A 21,772-nucleotide genomic window follows, 5' to 3' on the forward strand; every position below is an offset into this window, starting at 1 on the left:
AGTCTGGAAATCGAGGGGGGAGGGGTTGACCTCTACACCATCTCCAGCGCTGTGGAAGTGTCAACCCACTGTTCTCACCGTCTTGGAATACCTGATGGTCAAATGCAGACCCTTCTACCTCCCGATGGAGTTTTCAGCTGTTATCGTGTTATCGTGACTGTTATCGTGACTATACATTCCATGTCAGGATAATAAAAATAACAATCTGGCACTTAACGAACTGTACAAGGCTATAAACAAGCAGAAAAACCTACATCCAGAGGCTGCTTTTCTGGTTGCCGGCGATTTTAATTCCGCGTCACTAGGACATGATGCCCAACTTCCATCAACACGTCTCTAACGCCACCTGGGACAACAAAGTCCTACACCATTGTTATTCTACCCATAAGCAAGCATACAAGGCCATCTCCCTCGTCCGCCATTCGGTAAATCGGATTACGACTCTGTATTATTTCTTTCTGTTTACAAGCAGAAACTCATTATCAAATATGATGCTACATGACTGCTTTTCCAGCACTGATTGGAATATGTTTTGAGACTCCGCCGATAACATTGACGATGTTGTCTCCAGGGTGAGGGTTCGCTGCTTCCCCAATCAAAATCCCTGGATTAACACCAAGGTTGGAGCTAAACTAAAGGACAGGGATACCACACACAGAGCTATCGTAGACAACCCTGAGGCTACGGTCGAGGACAGCAATAAGTCCTGCTATGACATCCGCAGAGTCATCAAATGAGCAATAGGACAATATAGGAATAAGGTGGAATCATACTACACAGGCTCTGACGCCCGCCGTATGTGGCAGGGGTTACAGTCCATTACAAAGGAAGACCCAACCGTGATCTGCCTAACGATGCCTCTCCACCAGACAAACTTAAATGCATTTAATGCACGTTTAGACAACAACAACATCGTGCCAGGTGTGAGGGCCGTCACTGACCCGGATTATTTGGTGACCTCACTCTCAGAGGCCGATATGAAAAAAAAGTATTTAATCAGGTCAACACCCGCAAGGCCGCGGGGCCCAACGGTATTCCAGGGCGCGTTCTCAGAGCATGCTGTCAGGCATATTAAATTTGCATACCACCCCAACAGATCCATAGATGAAGCAATCTCAATTGCTCTGCACACTGCCCTCATCTACCTAGATAAGAGGAATACCTATGTGAGAATGCTGTTCATTGACTACAGCTTAGCGTTCAACACCATTGTCCACTCCAACCTCGTCACCAAGCTTCGGACTGGGTCTGTACACCTTCCTCTGCAACTGGATCCTGGACTTCCTGATGGGCCAACCCCAGGTGGTGAGGGTAGGTAACATCAACTTCTCCACACAGACCCTCAACACAGGGGCCCCACAGGGGTGTGTGCTTAGTACCCTCCTCTACTCCCTGTTCACCCATGACTGCATGGCCACGCACGACTCCAACACCATCATCAAGTTTGCTGACGACACATCATGGTAGGCCTGATTACCGGTACTGATGAGTCAGCTTAAAGGGAGGTGGTCAGTGACCTGGCAGTGTGGTGCCAGAACAACAACCTCTCCCTCAACGTCAGTAAGACCATGGAGCTGATCGTGGACTACAGGAAACAGGGAGACACCATGTAACTTGAAGCTCTCGACCTGCGAGCACTCCCCCATCCACATCGACAGGGACGCTGTGGAGCAGGTCGAGAGCTTCAAGTTCCTTGGTGTCCAAATCACTAAAGAACAAAAATGGTCCAAACAGCACATCTTCTCCCTCAGGAGGTTGAAAAAGTTTGTGGGCCCTCAAATCCTCAAAAAGTTCTACAGCTGTGCCATTGAGAGCATTTTGACAGGCTGCATCACTGCCTGGTATGTCAATAGCACCATCTACTGTATATCAGGAGGTGTGGTAAGGAAGGCCCAGAAAATCGTTAAAGACCAACCACCCAAGCCAAAGAATATTCTCTCTGCTTCCACATGGCAAACGATACCAGTGCATCAAGTCTGGCACCAACAGTCTCTTGAACATCTTCTATACCCAAGCAACAAAATAGCTGCATGTACTATCTGAGTTAACCTTGTATCCTCATTGACTGTTTTATTTTTTATTTTTGTCTCTATGCACACTCACAGGGCCCTACATACTCATACACACACTCCATCTGCTCACTCACACATAATATACAGTACCAGTCAAATGTTTGGACACACCTACTCATTCAAGGGTTTTTCTTTATTTTTCACTATTTTCTACATTGTAGAATAACAGTAAAGACATCCTTTTTCGGCATTCTCTCAACCAGCTTCACCTTGCTTTTCCAACAGTCTTGAAGGAGTTCCCACATATGCTGAGCATTTCCTTCACTCTGCGGTCCAACTCATCCCAAACCATCTCAATTGGTTTAAGGTCGGGTGATTGTGGTGGCCAGGTCATCTGATGCAGCACTCCATTACTCTCCTTCTTGGTCAAATAGCCCTTACACAGCCAGGAGGTGTGTTTTGGGTCATTGTCGGGTGGAAAAACAAATTATAGTCCCACTAAGCGCAAACCAGGTAGGATGGCATATCGCTGCAGAATGCTGTGGTAGCCATGCTTGTTAAGTGTGCCTTGAATTCTAAATAAATCACAGACAGTGTCACCAGCAAAACACCCCCACACCATCACACCTCCTCCTCCATGCTTCACGGTGGGAACCACACATGCAGAGATCATCTGTTCACCTACTCTGCGTCTCACAAAGACATATCAGTTGAAACCAAACATCTCAAATTTGGACTCATCAGACAAAAGGACAGATTTCAACTGGTCTAATGTCCATTGATCGTGTTTCTTGGCCCAAGCAAGTCTCTTCTTATTATTGGTGTCCTTTAGTAGTGGTTTCTTTGCAGCAATTCGTCCATGAATGCCTGATTCACGCAGTCTCTGCCGAACAGTTGATGTTGAGATGTGTCTGTTACTTGAACTCTGTGAAGCATTTATTTGGGCTGCAATCTGAGGTGCAGTTAACTCTATTGAACTTATCCTCTGCAGCAGAGGTAACTCTGGGTCTTCCTTTCCTGTGGCGGTCCTCATGAGAGCCAGTTTCATCATAGCGCTTGATGGTTTTAGCGACTGCACTTGAAGAAACTTTCAAAGTTCTTGAAATTTTCCAGATTGACTGACCTACATGTCTTAAAGTAATGATGGACTGTCATTTCTCTTTGCTTATTTGAGCTGTTCCTGACATAATATGGAATTGGTATTTTACCAAATATGGCTATCTTCTGTTTTTCACCCCTACCTTGTCACAACACAACTGTTTGGCTCAAATGCATTTAGAAGGAAAGAAATTCCACAAATGACATTTTAACAAGGCACACCTGTTAATTGAAATGCATTCCAGGTGACTACCTCATGAAGCTGTTTGGGAGAATGCCAAGAGTGCGCAAAGCTGTCATCAAGGCAAAGGGGGGCTACTTTGAAGAATCTTTGAAGAACACTTTTTGGTTACTGTTATTTCAAAGTGTTGATGTCTTCACTATTATTCGACAATGTAGAAAATAGTCAAAATAGAGAGGTGTGTCCCAACATTTGACTGCTACTGTACATATATACTGACTCTACACACACGCACACCCACTCACATACAAGGTGCTGCTACTCTGTTTATTTTGTATCCCGTGGCCTAGTCACCTCACCCCTGTACATACTGTATCTACTGTACCTCTGTCACTCCAGTATCTCTGCACATTGTAAATATGCTATTTTAACTGACCCTGTATATAGTATGCTTACTTACCGTGTTCTTCATATTTCTTCTTATTTCTCATGTTATTTTCCCTAGTATTACATTGTTATTGATTATGGAATTGTTGGGTTTTGAGTTGGCAAGAAACGCATTTCACTGTGCTTGTGACATTAAAACTTGAAACTTGTATTTTCTACGGAAGATTGGAAGACGGACGGAGAAATTGAGGAGCGGTAGGGCGGAAGACGAGAGCGAGTGGGGCAACGTAAGTGTTAGAGAGTTGGAGAAGAGATGTGTCGAGGAGAGACGGAGAGAGAGTTAGACGAAAGAAGGATATAGGGGGAGCGATTGGTAGAGGAGAGGAGGACAGTCCGTGAGATGCAGAGATGATTCCTGTGTGAATCAGTGCAGAGGTCATTAAACTGTCCTAGGTCCCTGTGTGTGTCTGGGATGAAAGTCTGATCAATACTCTGATTCACAGCCTGCACTAAACTGGACACACACAAACACTTCTCAGGTTATTTACTAGCCTCTCTCTACAGCCCTGGTTTGGTCATCTTGATCTCTGTATAGTCAAAAGCTGCCATCTCCCATTTGATGTCTTTTTTTGGGAACATTATGCTTTAATTCACTTAGGAGCACACCGTGTGCAGACCTGAGGGTTGTGTGGTAAATGTTAAACGTCCATTAAGGTAGGTTAATGCATACTAGGGTCATTACAGTCAAGAACCAGACCATGTTTAAAAACCTCCAGAAAATGTAGGAAATGAGGTAACACAATGTCCTCAACAGCATCTTTCTCTCCCGCCAACCCTCCATCCCTCCATCCAGGACACTTAACCCATGAACAGCTGAATGACACCTCTCAGAGAGGGACTTTTCTTCCCTCTTTCACTGCTTTTCACTGCCTCTCTTTTTCTCCTGGCTTACACAACTCTGTGACCTGAGGCGAGTTCAAAAAGGCTTTTGTTTGCGGCGAGCATGTTGCCAGAGTAAGAATTTCAGTTGAACGATTTCAATGAACATTCCAAAATGTTACGGTGAAACATCAAACATTTCGTTTTTGTAAGGGTTACGGTCCCTTTTTAGCGACAATATTCCAAATGAAAATTACTTCCTACTCAATATAGTAGAATGTCTACATGGCCACTTGATTATTTTAGCCGCAGTTTAAATCTGAAACAGACACTTACGTTCTCAGACTTTCAGCTAGTGTTAGTGAACGGTAGCGGCTAACACACAAATGATTAATGTGTTAGCTCATGTGAGCCAAAGTTCGCAAGCTATTTCCCTTGTTGAACGCACCTCTAGATTCTGTGCCAACTGCCAAACCAGTCACCAACCTGAGAATCCCTCTTGTCTTAACACTCCTCCTCCCATTCCATTCTACTCCTCTGCAACTGTTTTTAGAAATCATCCCAAAATCCAAACATCTCCATCTATTCCATCTTGCAGCCTTCTTTGGGCATGTGGAAACCGGCGAAACCCCAACTTCATGAAAACAGTCTGCGGCTTTAGCGGGATTCTAGATACAAAGAGATGGAAGTAGTCGAAGCCAAATCCAAACAACCAAAACATACCAAAGGGATTTGAGCCTTTGACATTACTAAAACCAGAGGGATGTGAGGCATGTTTGGATCCCTACTCATTATGTTTTGTGTTTACGAGCTTTGAATGCCTTAAGTATTTCCATGTGTTGTTGGTGTACATGGGTTGGTTTAGAGTAGGAACAGATGAAGACACAATCATAGGTTACTGTAAAAAAGACAAATGAAAATGCATTATCCCTTGTATGTATTGAATAGATTCTTCATTTCTTCATTCAATTATTAGTACGTCCATTGGTTATTTAATCCATCCATCCATCCATCCAGCCTTTCTTTCTTTCTTTCTTTCTTTCTTTCTTTCTTTCTTTCTTTCTGTCTGTCTGTCTATATACTTTCTTAATAATTTTTTACATGGGTTGTTGCTTTTCTCACTGCCTCAATTCACAGAACTTGACTGACTATAAGAGGGCAGAGAGGAGCTGGTTGTCCAACAATTTCATCATCCTCTTGAGTGCTGCTTGTCATTCTGCTTCATTTAATGCCTGTTTATCATAAATGTTGTAGCTTGTCCCTTGAATCCAGAAACCGGCAGCTAGCTGCAGGCGATCGGAGGAGAATGGCTCTGAATGCTACTGAACTCCTCAAACCTTAAAATGTCTTCATCTAGTGTCTGAAGTACAACAGAGAAAGACGAATCGCGTAAACCAAAAGACTAGTTGCCTTTCTTAGTTACTTTCAGTCTTTGCCACTAAATCTCTCTTTGCCACAGTAAAATATGTGATTGTGAGAAGGTTCGAAGCAAACCCACCACACTTAAAGACAATCCCATGCTCTAGGTAACTCTAGAAATTCCAGGACTTGGCGCTTTCAAAAAGGCACCAAGAAGTCACATCTACAGTACATTTCAACAGTGATGTCACCAATGGCAACACTGGAGTGATTAAAAAAAAAATGGTTGATTGGTTCCCTGAAAGAAACTCATAGAAACAGAACACCGAAAGGGACAGGGCATAATAGAACAGAACAGAACAGAAAAGATCAGAGCAGATCAGAACAGCACAGAGCAAAGCAGAACTGCCACATCCCTATGATCTGTGAGAGGAGTCCATTACCATGTAGTCACGACAGAGCAGCCCCTCTGAGCTATTGCTAATGGGGAGGCAGTGGTTAACCAGCATGCCTAGGAGGGTGAGAGAGGGAGAGCGAGAGACTGTGAGAGCCTGGAGCTGTGGTGCTGTCTAAGTCTTAACGGAAAAACACGGAATTAGATTGTTCTATGTGATGAAATCGGCCTATCAGGACTTTTCCAACCAATCGTCAAACTGGGAATCAGTCAAGCACATCAGGAGTGTCCAGCTGAGAATTGAGGGATGAAAGCCCTGTGGAATTTGGATCGCGGAATGTGAAATGTATTAAGCTTATCCCGGGAAAATCACAATGAGGGAGTTGATGCAGAGGGAGAATGGGAAGAGGTCACCCAAAACTATTCAAGTTATGTTCTGGGGGTTTGGTGAAAATGAATGAGCTTTCGTTCCCTTTTGTAAAAGATGTGTAATGTCTCTGTGCTATAGTGTGTAGGTATAGAGTCGTAAGATGTGTAATGGCTCTGTGCTATAGTGTGTAGGTATAGAGTCATAAGATGTGTAATGGCTCTGTGCTATAGTGTGTAGGTATAGAGTCGTAAGATGTGTAATGTGATGGTCTTGTGTTAGAGTAGCAGTTTGCAGATAAAAAAAACCTATCTCTCTCTCTCTCTCTCGCTCTCTCTCTCTCTCTCTCTCTCTTGCTAGCAGCACTGAGAGGCTTGACATTGATTAATGCTAAGCCGAGTGCTGCATTAAAAGCTGGGGACAGCCAGTTGGGCCAGATAAAAGTGGAACAGAGGAGAGAGGGAAGGGGGAGTGATGGGGGGACGAGAGAAGTGCAGGGCACAGCCACCAATCACTGTCAGTGCTGGTGTCCCCTGGTAACGGTGGGGACGGCATGGCTTCAGCAGGCCTGACCCTTGACCTCCAGCCAGGTACAGACGCAGCAGTGCTGATAGAAACACAGGCTCATTACATACAGGGCACTAACACACATCTGCGTTCACAAACACATACCCACACACAGGCCTTTAGAAACGAGGACTTGGCAAATGTTTTATCCATGACTTGCAGAAGTGCCACTATTATTTAATTGGGACTTTTAGGCAATCATTGAGACGTGATGTGAAACCATGTAGAATCCCAAATGCCTGCCTGGTCTTAATATAACTGTCTGGCTAGATACAGTCTGGGTCTCAAATGGCACACTATTCCCTATAGAATGTACTACTTTCTACCAGAGCCTTTGGGCCGTGGTCAACAGTAGTGCATGTAGGGAATTTTGGACTCAACCTTAGTCTGTTCTGGAACACGCACTCCCCTCCGCTACCCCCTTTCTACTGTAAGCTCAGAAGGCAGGGAAGGCAGCAGCAGCATTGGGGCCTTCTGGGGCTGCCAGGGCCGGTAATTGATAATGCGGCCCAGCAGAGCTCTGTGCACTGGAGCGTTAGGCAGCCAGAGAGGAGCGAGGAGGCTTAGCCACACCGAGGTGAGGCCTGGATAGGATGAGAGTGCGTGGGCTGGAACGATAGAGGGAGGCAGGTGGGGTGGCGGTGAGTGTCTGGGGGTTACTTGGGGATTTTGGGAGCTGAAATGTGAAGGAAGTCCGGTGTGTTTTAGGAAAGTCTGCATCTGTTTATGTGTATGGGAGGCAGGGGGAGTAGTGTGGGTGGTAGAATGCGCAAAGTAGTGTGGGTGGTTTTCAACAAAAGTAAGTGCATGTAGACATATCTGTGTGTGTTTCTATCAGTATTTCTTAGGGTCATAATACATGAGCCTCCATCTCCCAGACTTCCACATCTCTGGAATGGATACTGTAAAAGATGAGTAAAAAGAGATTCCCTTCCCATATACTGGGGGGTAATGTATTATTCCCGGTCAATCACTGCTAAATGCTGGCCTTTGCCGCTCGCCGTCTCCGCCTCCACCCACCCATTGCCAGCCCAGGAAGACAGGAACGAGGAACGATGATAGAGGGATGATAGCGCGGAGGACAAAAGCGAGGGAATGAGCTGGAAATTGCAGGGGTGTTGGGTTAATTCACAGCCCATATGTGTGTGCTCAGGTGTGCTGTGTCTGAATGGAAGAGAGAGCAGAGTGGGTGAGCAGGGTGGAAGAGCAGAGTGGGAGAGCAGAGGAGAATAGGCCCACACTGTGCACCCAGGCCGAAAGCATCACAAAGAGATAGGATGGAGTTTTCTTCCAATGGGCAGTTTCTAGGTCTTTCTGCCTCATTAGGTAGTGATTTTATTCAGACCCAGCGCAGACTAAAGACTTGTTGTGTTGGAGACGGACACAGAGTGAGAGAAATGGGTACCTTGAAGAGTGAGGATGTTTTAAAAGATGTGCTAGCTGCTCCACGACAGCTCTGACTGGTGATTCTTACCGGCATGACTTGTGTCTGCAAATTTTGAATGTGTTACATTGTGTTTTTAGTAGCTTTCAATGCTACTTTCTTGCATCGTTCAGGCTATTACAAGGCGCAGAGGCAATTTTGTTCATCTCAGTCTCACTTCCTGTTTCCTGTTTTCAGCCCCCTCCATCGTACCCATCATGCACCAGGTGAGCTCCACCATGAAGAGCTTCACATTGTCATGGCCACAGCCTGAACAGCCCAACGGAATCATCCTGGACTACGAGCTACGCTTCTACGAGAAGGTAGGCTGGGTGTGCGTGTGTGTGTGTCTGCGTGTGTATAAGCGCACGTCTGCCCAAGAGCATGTTCATCTGCGTGTGTGTGTGTGTATCTGTGCATTTATCGTCTTAAAATAAACCCAACAGAAGTTTCTCTTGTGTTCCGAAGCGAAACCCCCAAACTCCCCTGGCTGATGATATGTCATCTCAGGTCCACCTCCAGTCCATCTCTCCTTCTCCCTGTTGTTTGGTTACCCTGCCTTCCCCGTCTGATGAAGTGAAAACCTTGACATCCCCCCTCCCCTCACCAGTCCCACTGCGGTAATGCTATGCGCCTGGTGGGGCTAGCATCGACCCGTCTGCTACCAACTGCTCCTACACAGTGGAACCTTCTTTAATAACCTATGAGAGCAGCCCAGAGTATCTACAGAGCAGGCCTTATTGACGTGTAGGCTTTTCCCAAGGCCTCGGTCTACAGGAATAATGAAATAGAGCCCAGAATAGACTAGAGCCTAGAGGACACTTAAGGTGGTCCATAGTTTGGTGGGTTGGCTGGATGCAGGTTTTAGCCTTTGAAATGTGTTACATTTGTTAGATACATATAATATAATATATAATAATAATATTTTAATCTGTATGTTGAGGGTTATCAAAGCAGATAGAATCCATATTATGTATTTATTTACAAAGGTGCAGTATGTCATTGCGAACAAGAATCCTTCTCAAGAACAACCTGAAATTCTCTACATTCCCTGTTATGCCAGACTTGAAGACATGGTCACATACAATTTTGTTCATTAGTCCTTAGGAAAACTTTCTACGCCACATTTTTAGAACACATTCTCTAGCTTCACTTTGCTGCATGGGTCATGAACCAGAATCCAATAGGGCCCCTGTGAAACCTTATCGCGTCACAGCTTAGTGTCATGCAAATACCGCTCACACAACCTGCTGTGGGCTCATAAATATTGATGTCATAATCCTACTGATGTCTTTGTAGCGTGTCCTTCCAGACAAATAGACCCGGGCTGCATTATTCACATATTGATTCATTAATGAAGATAAGGTTGCTAATTGCATAGGGGAAAGCAGGTGAGGGTTACTCAGAGGGCACTTTCTTCTGCTCTGTCTGTCGGTCTGTGGTTCTCTCTCTCTCTCTCTCTCTCTCTCTCTCTCTCTCTCTCTCTCTCTCTCTCTCTCTCTCTCTCTCTCTCTCTAGGAATATGATCAGGTGAGAGATGCACCTTATGACCCTGTGTGTGACAGCGTGATTGCTTGGTCGCATACTGTGTGCGTGTGTATATGATTGCCCGGTGACATGCCGTGCTGCAGAGATTCAATTCTCACCTCGGTGGTCTCTCTGTGATACACTGTGTTTTAGATGCTTTGACCCTGACAGGGCCCAACAGGTTTTTAGAAATTGTTGCAAAATTATTAAAAATAAAACACTGAAATATCACATTAAATAAATATTCAGACCCTTTCTTAATTTAATCTTGTCTTTACATATACGAAATAATATATGTGTGAAATTAGTTTTGATTTAGAATGGGCCAATATCATGCTCAGGTCAGAACAGGGGCAGGGGAAAAAATACATATCATCTATGCACTCAAGTAGCGAATGGAGGACGCTTTTCCCTTGGTTCATTTTCATGCCAGTCAGGTAGGCTACTCCTGTTGTAAAGGAAAGCAATGTGCTAAATATTGGGAAAGATGTGATATAAATATAGGCTTAGCCTATAGAAATCTGATGGGATCCTCCTCTTTTTAATAGAGGCCATCAAAACTCTGTTTTCTCACGCAATTGCATAGCATAGCCAATAGAAATGTTCCGCAGCATAGGCTTATAGGAACACTTATTTCATTCCATGCATCAACCTGCTATGAGGAGCTGTGTCTCGCTGCGCAACAGGTGATTCTATTCTGTTCAAACTCTAAATGCCAGGACTAAAGGTTAGGGGTTAGGGAAAATAAGATGTTGAACGGAAATACATTTTTGGTCCCCACGAGGATAGAAAAACATAACGTGTGTGTGTGTGTGAGCGTGCGTGCGTGCGTGCATCTGAATGCATGCGTGCGAGTGTGAATTAGAATTTGGCATGTGAGTAGTTTCCTACTGCACATCAATAACAGTGCATGTTTCATTGACATCTGAATGTATAGCGACCCCGCCACTTAAATACCCTGAGCCATAGAGATTGACTATGCTTATCCCCAAGGTAAACTTGACGTAATCTCAATGGGGAAATCCATGCAATTCTGCGTAACTTCCACTTACTCCACTATGAATTCTCTAAATAATAATAATAATAGTAATAATAATGATAATTGATTGGCTTTATATAGCGCTTTTCTAGCAACTGAGGTACTCAAAGCTCTTTAGATAGTAGGGGTAAACTCATCTCATTCACCATCAATGTGTAGCACCCACCATTTTTGAGCCAGAACGCTCACCACACATCAGCTATCAGGTGGAGAGGTGAGGAGGGATATATGCCTGCTATAGCAGGAGGGACTTCTGTACAGTCGTAAAGTGATGATGTGGTCCTTTAGAGATAAAAACCAATTACAGAGGGGTGTCTAGCTACTGGCTTTGTGTCTATAACACACTCCCCTGCACATGGCCGCTCTCGCTGTCTTGCTCGCACCGCAGGAAACTTATAGCCTAGATAATGCAGCCATTAAAACCTGGGGTTTTTGATCGAATTTATCAAAATGGCCTCATGGGCCGTCCCTCCTGGTCTCTCAGATCATCTCTTTATGAGCCGGTGATATTAGTATTTTATGTGTCATGCAGTTATGGAGTGGTGGATGATTGTTTCAATGGACTTTCGAGCTACGCTAGTTGCACAGTCAGCTCGTCTTCAAACGCAGGGGAGAGAAGAACTTCACAACGTAAGTCATATGCACGCCGTCTTCCCACACAGATCGGTTATACAGTAATGTGTTGTTTTTACTATAGTAATAGTGGAGTTCATAGTTTCACTTTTTTGTTGGAAGGACACTAAAGTTCTCATTGTACAATCTAAAAGGACACCAAAGTGTCCATTGTACAAGTTAAAGAGATCCCATACAGACTTTGAACCCACGATCTCCCGTGTTGTAAACGTGCCTCGGTCTAGTCCAGCTGTTTGTGAGAGAGGAGAGGAGGAATTGGGACACAAAGAGACAATTAGGAGAAAGGGAACTGAAAAGAGGTATCCGGTGCTCGAAAGTCTTTAGGCTTTCCACCAAACAGGCCACTATCCCCCTCTCACTGCAGAGTAAGTGGTCCTGGAATCGTGTAGTTTGGCAAGCAAGTAGAAATGAATTAAAAGTCTATACAGAAAAAGTGGAATCTCATCCCCCCTCTTTTATTTCTCGCTCTTTTCTTCTTTTTTTCTCCTAAAGTTTGGGGCGGTAGGAACTAAATTGGAGTAGCGAAGGTCAGGGCCTCCATTAAGACTAGAGTGAAGAGCAGGGACACTCTTAAACTGGCTCAGGTTACCAGGTTACTGAGGTGTGTGTGTCTGTGTGTACAGTGCATTCCGAAAGTATTCAGAGCCCTTGACTTTTTCCACATTTACTTACGTTACAACCTTGTTCTAAAATGATTCCTCATCAATCTACACACAGCATCCCATAATAACAAAGGAAAAACAGGTTAGAATAAGGCTGTAACGTAACAAAATGTTGAAAAAGGGAAGGGGCCTGAATACTTTCCGTGTGTGTGTGTGTGTGTGTGTGTGTGTGTGTGGGCGCAAAGTTGTCACTCTTGCCCACTGTAATTCCCATTGCACTCAATGCACAATCAGTGAGTTGTCAAAAGAAATACCAAGTTAATATCATTAATTTAGTCTCTCAGTTGGCCTTCAGTGAAATCTTCTAGTATTATCCCAGCTCAGTATGCACACAGACATGTCATGATTTATAATGGGAACTTTTGAAAAGATGGATTTTGATTCAAGTCCCTGGCTCCCTTCGCTGTGTATTACATTTTTCCCTTTCAGACTTTTTTTGTATTTCTTTCTTCTCTCTCTCTTTCAGCAGCTCTCCCTCTTCTCTTCTCTCTATGTCTTTTGTCTGTGCCCCACCCAGCTCTTCTGAGCCCAGACAGTATCCTCAGGTGAGCTGTAGAGACGTAGAGAGCTAAGCCCTCAGAGTGTTTGCTGATGTCAGAAAGAAAACGAGGAAAAACAAACTAAACGAGTCAAGGTTGCCCATTGTTGTTCCTCCTAAATCCCCTACCTTTAATTTATTTTCTAGATAAAGATGTTTTCTATTTATTTTATATTTTATATTTTCCCCAATCCTGAGAGAGTTGTGCAGAGCTTTGAGCTCCCCCAGTGAGTGATCTGAGTTAGTTGTGTGTGTGTGTGGATGTATGTGTGTGGGTGTGTATGTTTGAGCGTATGCATGTTGGTCTACATGTTTGCCATGCATTTGTAAGTGTGCGTGCTTGCATGTAGGCTACACTAAGTGATATAAGTGTAGCATGCTGCTAATGGTTAGCTAGCAATACTGTGATCTAAGGCATGGTCTCCCTTTGAAGAGTGGCATTTGCTTGTGTCTTTATAGTGGGCGTGTGAAAGCAGCTGTACAGCCACTCTCCCACAGTTAATATGCAGTGTAAGTGGCTTATCTTAGATGAAGGCAGTGGAATGGTTGAAAGGAGATAGCATGCATAGTACAATTTTTTAACAGTAGGTCAAGAAAAGTATAATAACGTGAATAGTACCATTATGCTATGCTTAGGGGATTTATGTTTTTAAAGGACTAGAAGTTAGGCTGTTTTAAAATTGTATTTACTATATGTAATAATGCAGATACTTAATATGATTTAAAATGCCCTTTAATAAAAGCTTCCAGAGGGTTATTTGAATTCATAATGAATATGGTAATTACTTGCTTATGGTCTAGTAATGTAAGGGATGGTGCTTCAAGGAATGAAATTGCTCATTGATGGTATTGTTTCCTTATACTTTTCATTCACGTCAGTAGCATTACAAAGAATAAATATGTATATAGTATCTCTAGAAACATATGTTTTTGTTGTAAAGGAAATGATGTCCCCCTCCATTACCAATGTTATACCTTCTAAGTATCGTTAACCATGTAGTTAGTATGTGGGGGTGGCTCGTGTATGTGTGTGTCTGTATGTGTGTGTGATATGTGAAGTGGACACATGGTCCCACACCAGGTCTGTCGCTCTGCCAGGTGACCATACTGTCCTTTGTTAGGAGGTTGGCACATGCCACCAGGGTGGGGGTCTCGGGAGCCACACACACACACACACACACACACACACACACACACACACACACACACACACACACACACACACACACACACACACACACACACACACACACACACACACACACACACACACACACACACACACACACACACACACACACACACACACGTATGCCATGGTCCATAGTTTAAAACAAGCACCAGAAGCTGGCTCAGCTTATCTGGTGGTAGGCAGCAGTAGTAGAGATTCACTTCGGGGGTTGGGATTGTTCTGTCCATTGGAGTGTATGTAAACGTACTGGTGCAGTCCACTGCAGTTCTATTGCTCTGACACTCTATAAGGCATAGATTCCCCTTGTATTGTTTCATTCTAAGGCAGTGCACAAAGGCTGAAATCATCAATCGTGACAGCAGACATCAAAATGGTGTATTGAAACAAATTAAAGCCAAATTGTTTAAGGCTTGAGGAGAGGAGGCCCGCCTTGTTATTAGTGTTAGTTGGGGGGAAAACACTGCCAAGGGAACTACAGCCTTCAGCCAAGAGGACACTACAGAGACCAGACGACATGCAGTGTTCCCTGTCTGTCACTGCTGGCCAGCCTCACCATTGGCTGCCCTCCCATCTGCCCTCCCACCTGCTGCTCTGTCTTTATATAGCATGTTAGGGTGCGTCTCCTCTAATCCGCATTTGACTGACAGCATGTGAGGGCCATTCACGGTGGTCAGTCTCTCATGGCAAAGCCTTTCATTGGCTGTTGTCAAGCTGCTGTCCAGCCACCTGCTACTTAACTTTAAGTATGGCAGATGTAGATGTATGTGTGTGTGTGTCAAATATAATCCCCATTTGACTGACAGCATGAAAGGGCCACTGCCTGTTGGCGGTCTCTCCAGGGATGGTTCCCCATCGGCCATCCAGTTGGCGGAGAAGGTCATCGGCTGTCACCTGCCCTCCATCAAGGACCTGCACTCCTCCAGGACAAGGAAGCTTGCAGGTCAGATCATCGCTGACCCTGCCCACCCGGGACACCCCATCTTTTAAAGACTCTGCTCTGGCAGACGGTTTAGGTCAATCATTACCAAAACCGCCCGCAACCTGAACAGTTTCATCCCCCATGCCGTGGACCTCATCAACCGGCCATCAGGCTCATAGAGATCAAGTGACTTTGCATTGGGCCGATTACTGCACCTTGTCATCAATGACCTCGAATACTAATCTGCACGATGTACACCTCCCGCAAAACACTGTATATATTTGTCACGGCTTAGATACTGTGCCTTCAGAAAGTATTCACACCCCTTAATTTTTTCCACATTTTGTTGTGTTGCCTTAATTTAAAGTGGATTACATTGAGATGTTGTGTTACTGATATACACAGAATACCCCATAATGTCAAAGTGGAATTATGTTTTTAGAAATGTTATTGCAAGCCTAAATTTGTAAAATGTTCTTAACAAGTCACATAAAAAGTTGCACGGACTCACTCTGTGCACAGAAATAGTGTTTATCATGATTTTGAAATGAATACCCATTTTCTGTAAGATCCCTCAGTCGAGCAGTGAATTTCAAGCACAGATTCAACCACAGAGAACAGGGAGGTTTTTTAATGCCTCGCAAAGAAGGGCACCTATTGGTAGATGTGTGAAAAAAAACAAGCAGACATTGAATATCCCTTTGAGCATGGTGCAGTTATTCATTACACAGGATGGTGTATCAATACACCCAGTCACTACAAAGATACAGGCCCCTTCCTAACTCCGTTGCCGTAAAGGAATCCTGTTTGCAATAAGACACTAAAGTAAAACTGCAAAAAATGTGTCCTAGAACTTTTTGTCCTGAATACAAAGTGTGATGTAACACAACACATCACTGAGTACCACTCTTTGTATATTCAAGCATGGTGGTGGTTGCACCATGTTTGGGTATGCTTGTCATCGGCACGGACTAGGGAGTTTTTTAGGATAAAAATAAATGGATTAGAGCTAAGCACATTGAAAATAGGAAAACTTGGGTCAGGAATATAGGAAAACTTGGGTCAGTCTGCTTTCCTACAGACACTGGGAGACAAATTCACCTTTCAGGAGAACAATGAAAACACAAGGCCAAATATACATTGGAGTTGCTTACGAAGACAACATTGAAAGTTCCTGAGTGGCCTAGTTACAGTTTTGACTCAAATCGGCTTGAAAAACTATGGCAAGACTTGAAAATGGCTGCCAAGCATTAATCAACAATCAACTTGACAGAGCTTGAAGAATTGTTTTAAGAATAATGTTCAAAATGTACAATCCAGGTGTGCAAAGCTCTTAGTGACTTACCCCGAAAGACTCACAGCTGTAATCGCTGCCGAAGGTGATTCTAGCATGTATTGCTTCAGGGGGTTGAATACTTATCCAATCAAGAAAAAGTTGTTTTATTTTCCATGAATCAATACAAAAATGTTAAACATTTCTTCCACTTTGACATTATAGAATATTTTGTGTAGATCGTCAACAAAAATGACAATAAAATCCATTTTAATCGCACTTTGTAACATAACAAAATGTGAAAAAGTCAAGGGGTGTGTGTGAATACTATCTGAAGGCACTGTAAGTGGTATATTCCCACTGTAATCAGCCTATACACTTATGTTTTATGGTTCCTGTTTTGATATTGTGTATTCTGTGAGTACTTGTCTGTATTCTGTTTGTATATTGTCTATTGCTGGCAGCACCTTACTTAAGGCAAATTCTGGGTATTTGTAAATGTACTTGGCGAATATAGGTGATAATGATTCTAATCTGCTCGCCCAACCGTCTCTCAAAATCAAGCAGTGAGTGGGGGGTGTGGTCCTAGGAGACTCTGTTTGACTGACAGCAGGAGTGGGCCAATCCAACCATGGCCTTGCTTATGAATATGAGAGTGCTGTCCCAATGCTCTAATGTGGTTGCCTGGCTTCTCTTTACATGAGCTGTCTATTTTTGGACATTTATCAAATTAGATCACACCATAATTGAAGTGCAATAGCACTTTTACACAGTGTGACTATACAATAGGTCATGCAGACACTCTGTGGCTAATTCTAGGAATGTATGTGACTATTCATCATCATGGTACATTACCAATAAACATATAAATACCACAAATCTAATTATCCAATGATATAACGCATTGTTATTGCTAATATCCTGTTTTCGTCTCTTTACTCTTATGGGATTAAATTTAGGAGTAGCATTTTCCTATTAGGGCACAAGCTAACATTCGTCTTCATCACAGGAGTGAGTGTCCAATAAAGCCTAATGTGATTGGAAAGATCATTATGTTTCGGCCAAATTTTATAGCAGTGTTTACCTCATCTGGCCAATGACGGAGATTCCTTCGTGATCTAATTACACTGATTTGATTGGGTAACGATGTCAGTGTGGAGCGCATACGAGCCTCTGCCTCTGCCTCTATTCGGTTCTCTTCTCTTCTCCGTGGTTCTCTTGGCTCTCTTCTCCTTTTTTCTCATCCTATATTTTATTAAAGTTGATATGTACAGTACCAGGCAAAAGTCTGTACACACATTCATTCAAGGGTTTTTCTTGATTTTTACTATTTTCTATATTGTAGAATATTAGTGAAGACATCAAAACTATCAAATAACACATAAAATCATGTAGTAACCAAAAAAGTGTTAAACAAATCTAAATATATTTTGAGATTCTTCAAATTCTTCACCCTTTGCCTTGACGACAGCTTTGCACACTCTTGGCATTCTCTAAACCAGCTTCACCTGGAATGCTTTTCCAACAGTCTTGAAGGAGTTCCCACCTATGTTGAGCACTTGTTGGCTGCTTTTCCTTCACTCTATGGTCTAACTCATCCCAAACCATCTCAATTGGGTTGAGGTCAGGTGATTGTGGAGGCCAGGTCATCTGATGCAGCACTCCATCACTCTCCTTCTTGGTCAAATAGCCCTTACACAGCCTGGAGGTGTGTTGGGCCATTGTATCTTCTGCAGAATGCTGTGGTAGCCATGCTGGTTAAGTTGCTTTGAATTCTAAATAAATCACAGACAGTGTCACCAGCAAAGCACCATCACACCTCCTCCATGTTTCACGGAGGGAACCACACATGCGGAGATCATCCATTCACTTCCTCTTTGTCTCACAAAGACACGGCGGTTGGAACCAAAAATCTCAAATCTCAAATACCTTTTTTGCACTATTGGTTAGAGCCTGTAAGTAAGCATTTCACTGTAAGTTCTACACCTGTTGTATTCAGCGAATAAACTTTGATTTGATTTGATTTGAGATAATGCCAAGAGTGTGCAGAGCTGTCATCAAGGCAAAGGGTGGCTACTTTGAAGAATTTGTTTAACACTTTTTTGGTTACTATATGATTCCATATGTGTTATTTGATAGTTTTGATGTCTTCATTATTATTCTACAATGTAGAAAATAGTTAAAAAATAAATAAAAAAATAAAAGGTTGAATGAGTAGGTATGTCCAAACTTTTGACTCGTACTTTGTATGTTTATAGATTTTGCTCGGTGATGAGCAATGTTGTAGCACTCGAGACCAGTCTCATATTGAGTGTCTTGTTCGCAGTGTTGGATACATTTGTACTAGGTCTTGACTCGGTCTCGGATAGTGAGGACTCCTAATTTCCTCATCATTATCAGCTTCCACTCAGTCAGCACATAAAACCGTTTCGCCGGGCCCAATATATACACACCTTTCTTGAAACATGAATATCTTATGAGCCTTTATATCTATTGTAGACATGTTTGCTGCAGTGGCAAACCTTTTGGACCTAGTCCTTCAGTGTGTGACAGGTTCATGAATGTGAAAGGACAGCAGTCGTAATACCAGTGCACTCATGTAGGAGAGTGCACTTTTTGTGAAACACAAAGGGTCAGTGGTGTAGTGGAAGGTATATGCAGGTATAAACCGTGTACCCACTTTATTTTCAGTGGGAATTGCGTATACTCACTTCTTAATCCCTACTGATGCGTATCAAAGTAGTGTAGTGGAAGTATACGACTTATCAATTACGTTGTACAATAGAGAAATCATGCACAAAGCAGCCTACACAAAGACAAAGCATGTGAAATATGTTCACCTGCGCCCCGCACCGGTAGGGTAGGAAAGACGTTTCAACTTATGATATCTACCAGTAAATGCTAACTAAGTCAACAATGGGTATACAAACCAGGTATTGAAAAAGTTCAGTCTGTTGGTTAGTAGGTTATTTGTGATGCGCAATTGTTATTATGCCCTGTTTGCATCAGGGGCGTCGACATGGATGGGCCTGGGTGGACACAGGCCTACCCACTGTGGAGCCAGGCACCACTACACCCGATGAAAAGACAGCAGTCACACACAGCATGATGTTAAAGGATAAGCAGTCCATAAACTCTGACATAATAAACCAGTAGGTCCCAATCCCAAGAATACGAAAATAAAAAAAAATTAAGCATTTCCCAATCGAAATGTACAACTATTACTTCCCATTGCAAAAAAACATGTCATGTTTAGCACACAAAGTAACCAGTGACCTGCAGTTTAAAGTGGAACTGACAGTGTTTTAACTACTTTGCAGTTATGAAACAAACAGACAATCATAATATAAAAAATATCAAATTCCCAGGTTATGCTACAAAATCTACTTCATAAGAGGTTTTAAAAATGGATTCCATTTGACTCAACGTTCCATGATGTACACTAAGGCATTGTCGGCAGAATAGATGGATGCAGTTCAATGCATGTTTATTATAATTCACCAATACATTTCTTGGGAGTCCAAAACATATTGCTATCAGGTTGTAGATCACAGCTGTCCTGGTACATTGTTTGCTGCCTCCATTCGGAAAGCACTGTTTCAGTTTCCATGACTCAATATTCTGGACCAAAACGGAGTGGATAAGTGACTGACTATTTCCCCTCGTATCATTTTTTTGGTGGCTATACACAGCTAGAGATGCAGGTGTCATTTGGTTAACTAGTAAGAACTTGAACGACTGCTATACAGTTAGCATATCTCTTGCGTTCTCAAATTCACTCTGCCGATCTACTCCGATTTCAGAGCAACCTCATCTGAGTGTGCCAGAGTGCAGAACAACTGATGAATTTAGCAACACCTGCTGAATTTGACCAGTGTCAGTAAACATAGGCAAAAAAGTAAGAATTAGTCAGAAATACTCTAGATAACATGGAAACAGCCTAACCAGCTCTGCTAGGGGGAGTGAAATGGTCAGAGTGAGGAAGTAGCTAGTTATGCCTGGAAGTAGCTAGTTAGCAAGCTAGCCAACTTTAGCCAGTTAGCTTGGGTGCTTGGAGACGAGTAGGCTACAATTCCCGATTATTTATCAGTGCAATTTTGAAGGCCAACTAGCTGAAAATGTTTAAGTGGGTTTATCTAAAGTTCCTTTGATGAATTTTAGCTCGACTAGAATGAGTTATGTATCTTGTTGTTGATGTGTGAGCTCACTTGCACTGAGGTGGGACGGGTGGCAATATCTGAGGTGTGTCCTTAAAAACCTTTAGTATGTGCTGGTCACGAAAGCTGGTCTTAGCCATCGATGATGCACAGTGCCCATATGCACAATGAACAAGAGAGATGTGCTTTTAGTGCCTATAAACCTTGTATTTAGAAACATACAAAAAAAATATTGTTTCGTTTGATTAAAAACCAAGTGTAGCCCCCCTCCTTTCAATGAAGGAAATTTTTTGTCATGCCCAAGGTATTCGCCAAGTAGTCAAGACTATCGATAAAGGGTTTGGCTCGTGAGACCACTTTGAAATCAATGTTGATCACCAAACGTTTATTCAAATGTCAAGTTTGGCAGCAGTAAAATGTTTCAGTTATTTTCCTGTAACAATTGCTAGTTTTCCGTTTTGTTTGATTTAAAAAGAAGCCTTCATAGGAGGCTGCCCTTACCCTACTACAATGAAAACTGGTTCAACAGCAGTGCGTTTGGCGTCTTTCTCATCGTGGCCAATTATTTGCCAGGAGCCTCCATACAAGGTTTCTAAAGGGTGTACTTGTGAGGCTTTTGCCGTCATGCTTTTGCATTATTCACAATTCACGTAGGCCAACCCGCAGTGCCTACTCCATTCGACTTGTATCCATTTCCAAAGAGCGCTTCTTGTTAAAACTTGTTTATTCATCAAAACCCAGCCCTTTCGCACTACCGCCAGCTATTGCGCTCAAAACCCAGCCCTTTCGCAATACCGCCAGCTATTGCGCTCAAAACCCAGCCCTTTCGCACTACCGCCAGCTATTGCGCTCAAAACCCAGCCCTTTCGCAATACCGCCAGCTATTGCGCTCAAAACCCAGCCCTTTCGCAATACCGCCAGCTATTGCGCTCAAAACCCAGCCCTTTCGCACTACCGCCAGCTATTGCGCTCAAAACCCAGCCCCTTCGCACTACCGCCAGCTATTGCGCTCAAAATAAAGGCTGTGAGAATAGCTCAAATATTTCTGACACACCCCTGGACCTATAGCACTTCCGTCAGCGCTTAGATTTACCACTGTGCTAGGTTAGGTCAAATACAGTCTTCCGGGTCTAAAAAGTCTTATTGGATTGATTTATACATTTTT

At 43.2% G+C, this 21,772-nt stretch overlaps 1 protein-coding gene across 4 annotated transcripts in view; it reads left to right on the forward strand.

The window, feature by feature from the left end:
- Positions 1 to 21,772, forward strand: part of LOC110530233 (ephrin type-B receptor 1) — a 304,623-nt gene that overhangs the window by 230,196 nt on the left and 52,655 nt on the right. For all 4 annotated transcript variants that reach the window (XM_036985804.2, XM_036985803.2, XM_090182142.1 and 1 more), the window contains one exon: positions 8,866 to 8,990. In XM_036985804.2, coding sequence (XP_036841699.2) covers positions 8,866 to 8,990 — 125 coding nt within the window. The remainder of the gene's footprint in view (positions 1 to 8,865; positions 8,991 to 21,772) is intronic.

The sequence above is a fragment of the Oncorhynchus mykiss genome, chromosome 8, assembly GCF_057628025.1.
Source record: "Oncorhynchus mykiss isolate SJ-2025 chromosome 8, ASM5762802v1, whole genome shotgun sequence".
NCBI lineage: Eukaryota > Metazoa > Chordata > Actinopteri > Salmoniformes > Salmonidae > Oncorhynchus > Oncorhynchus mykiss.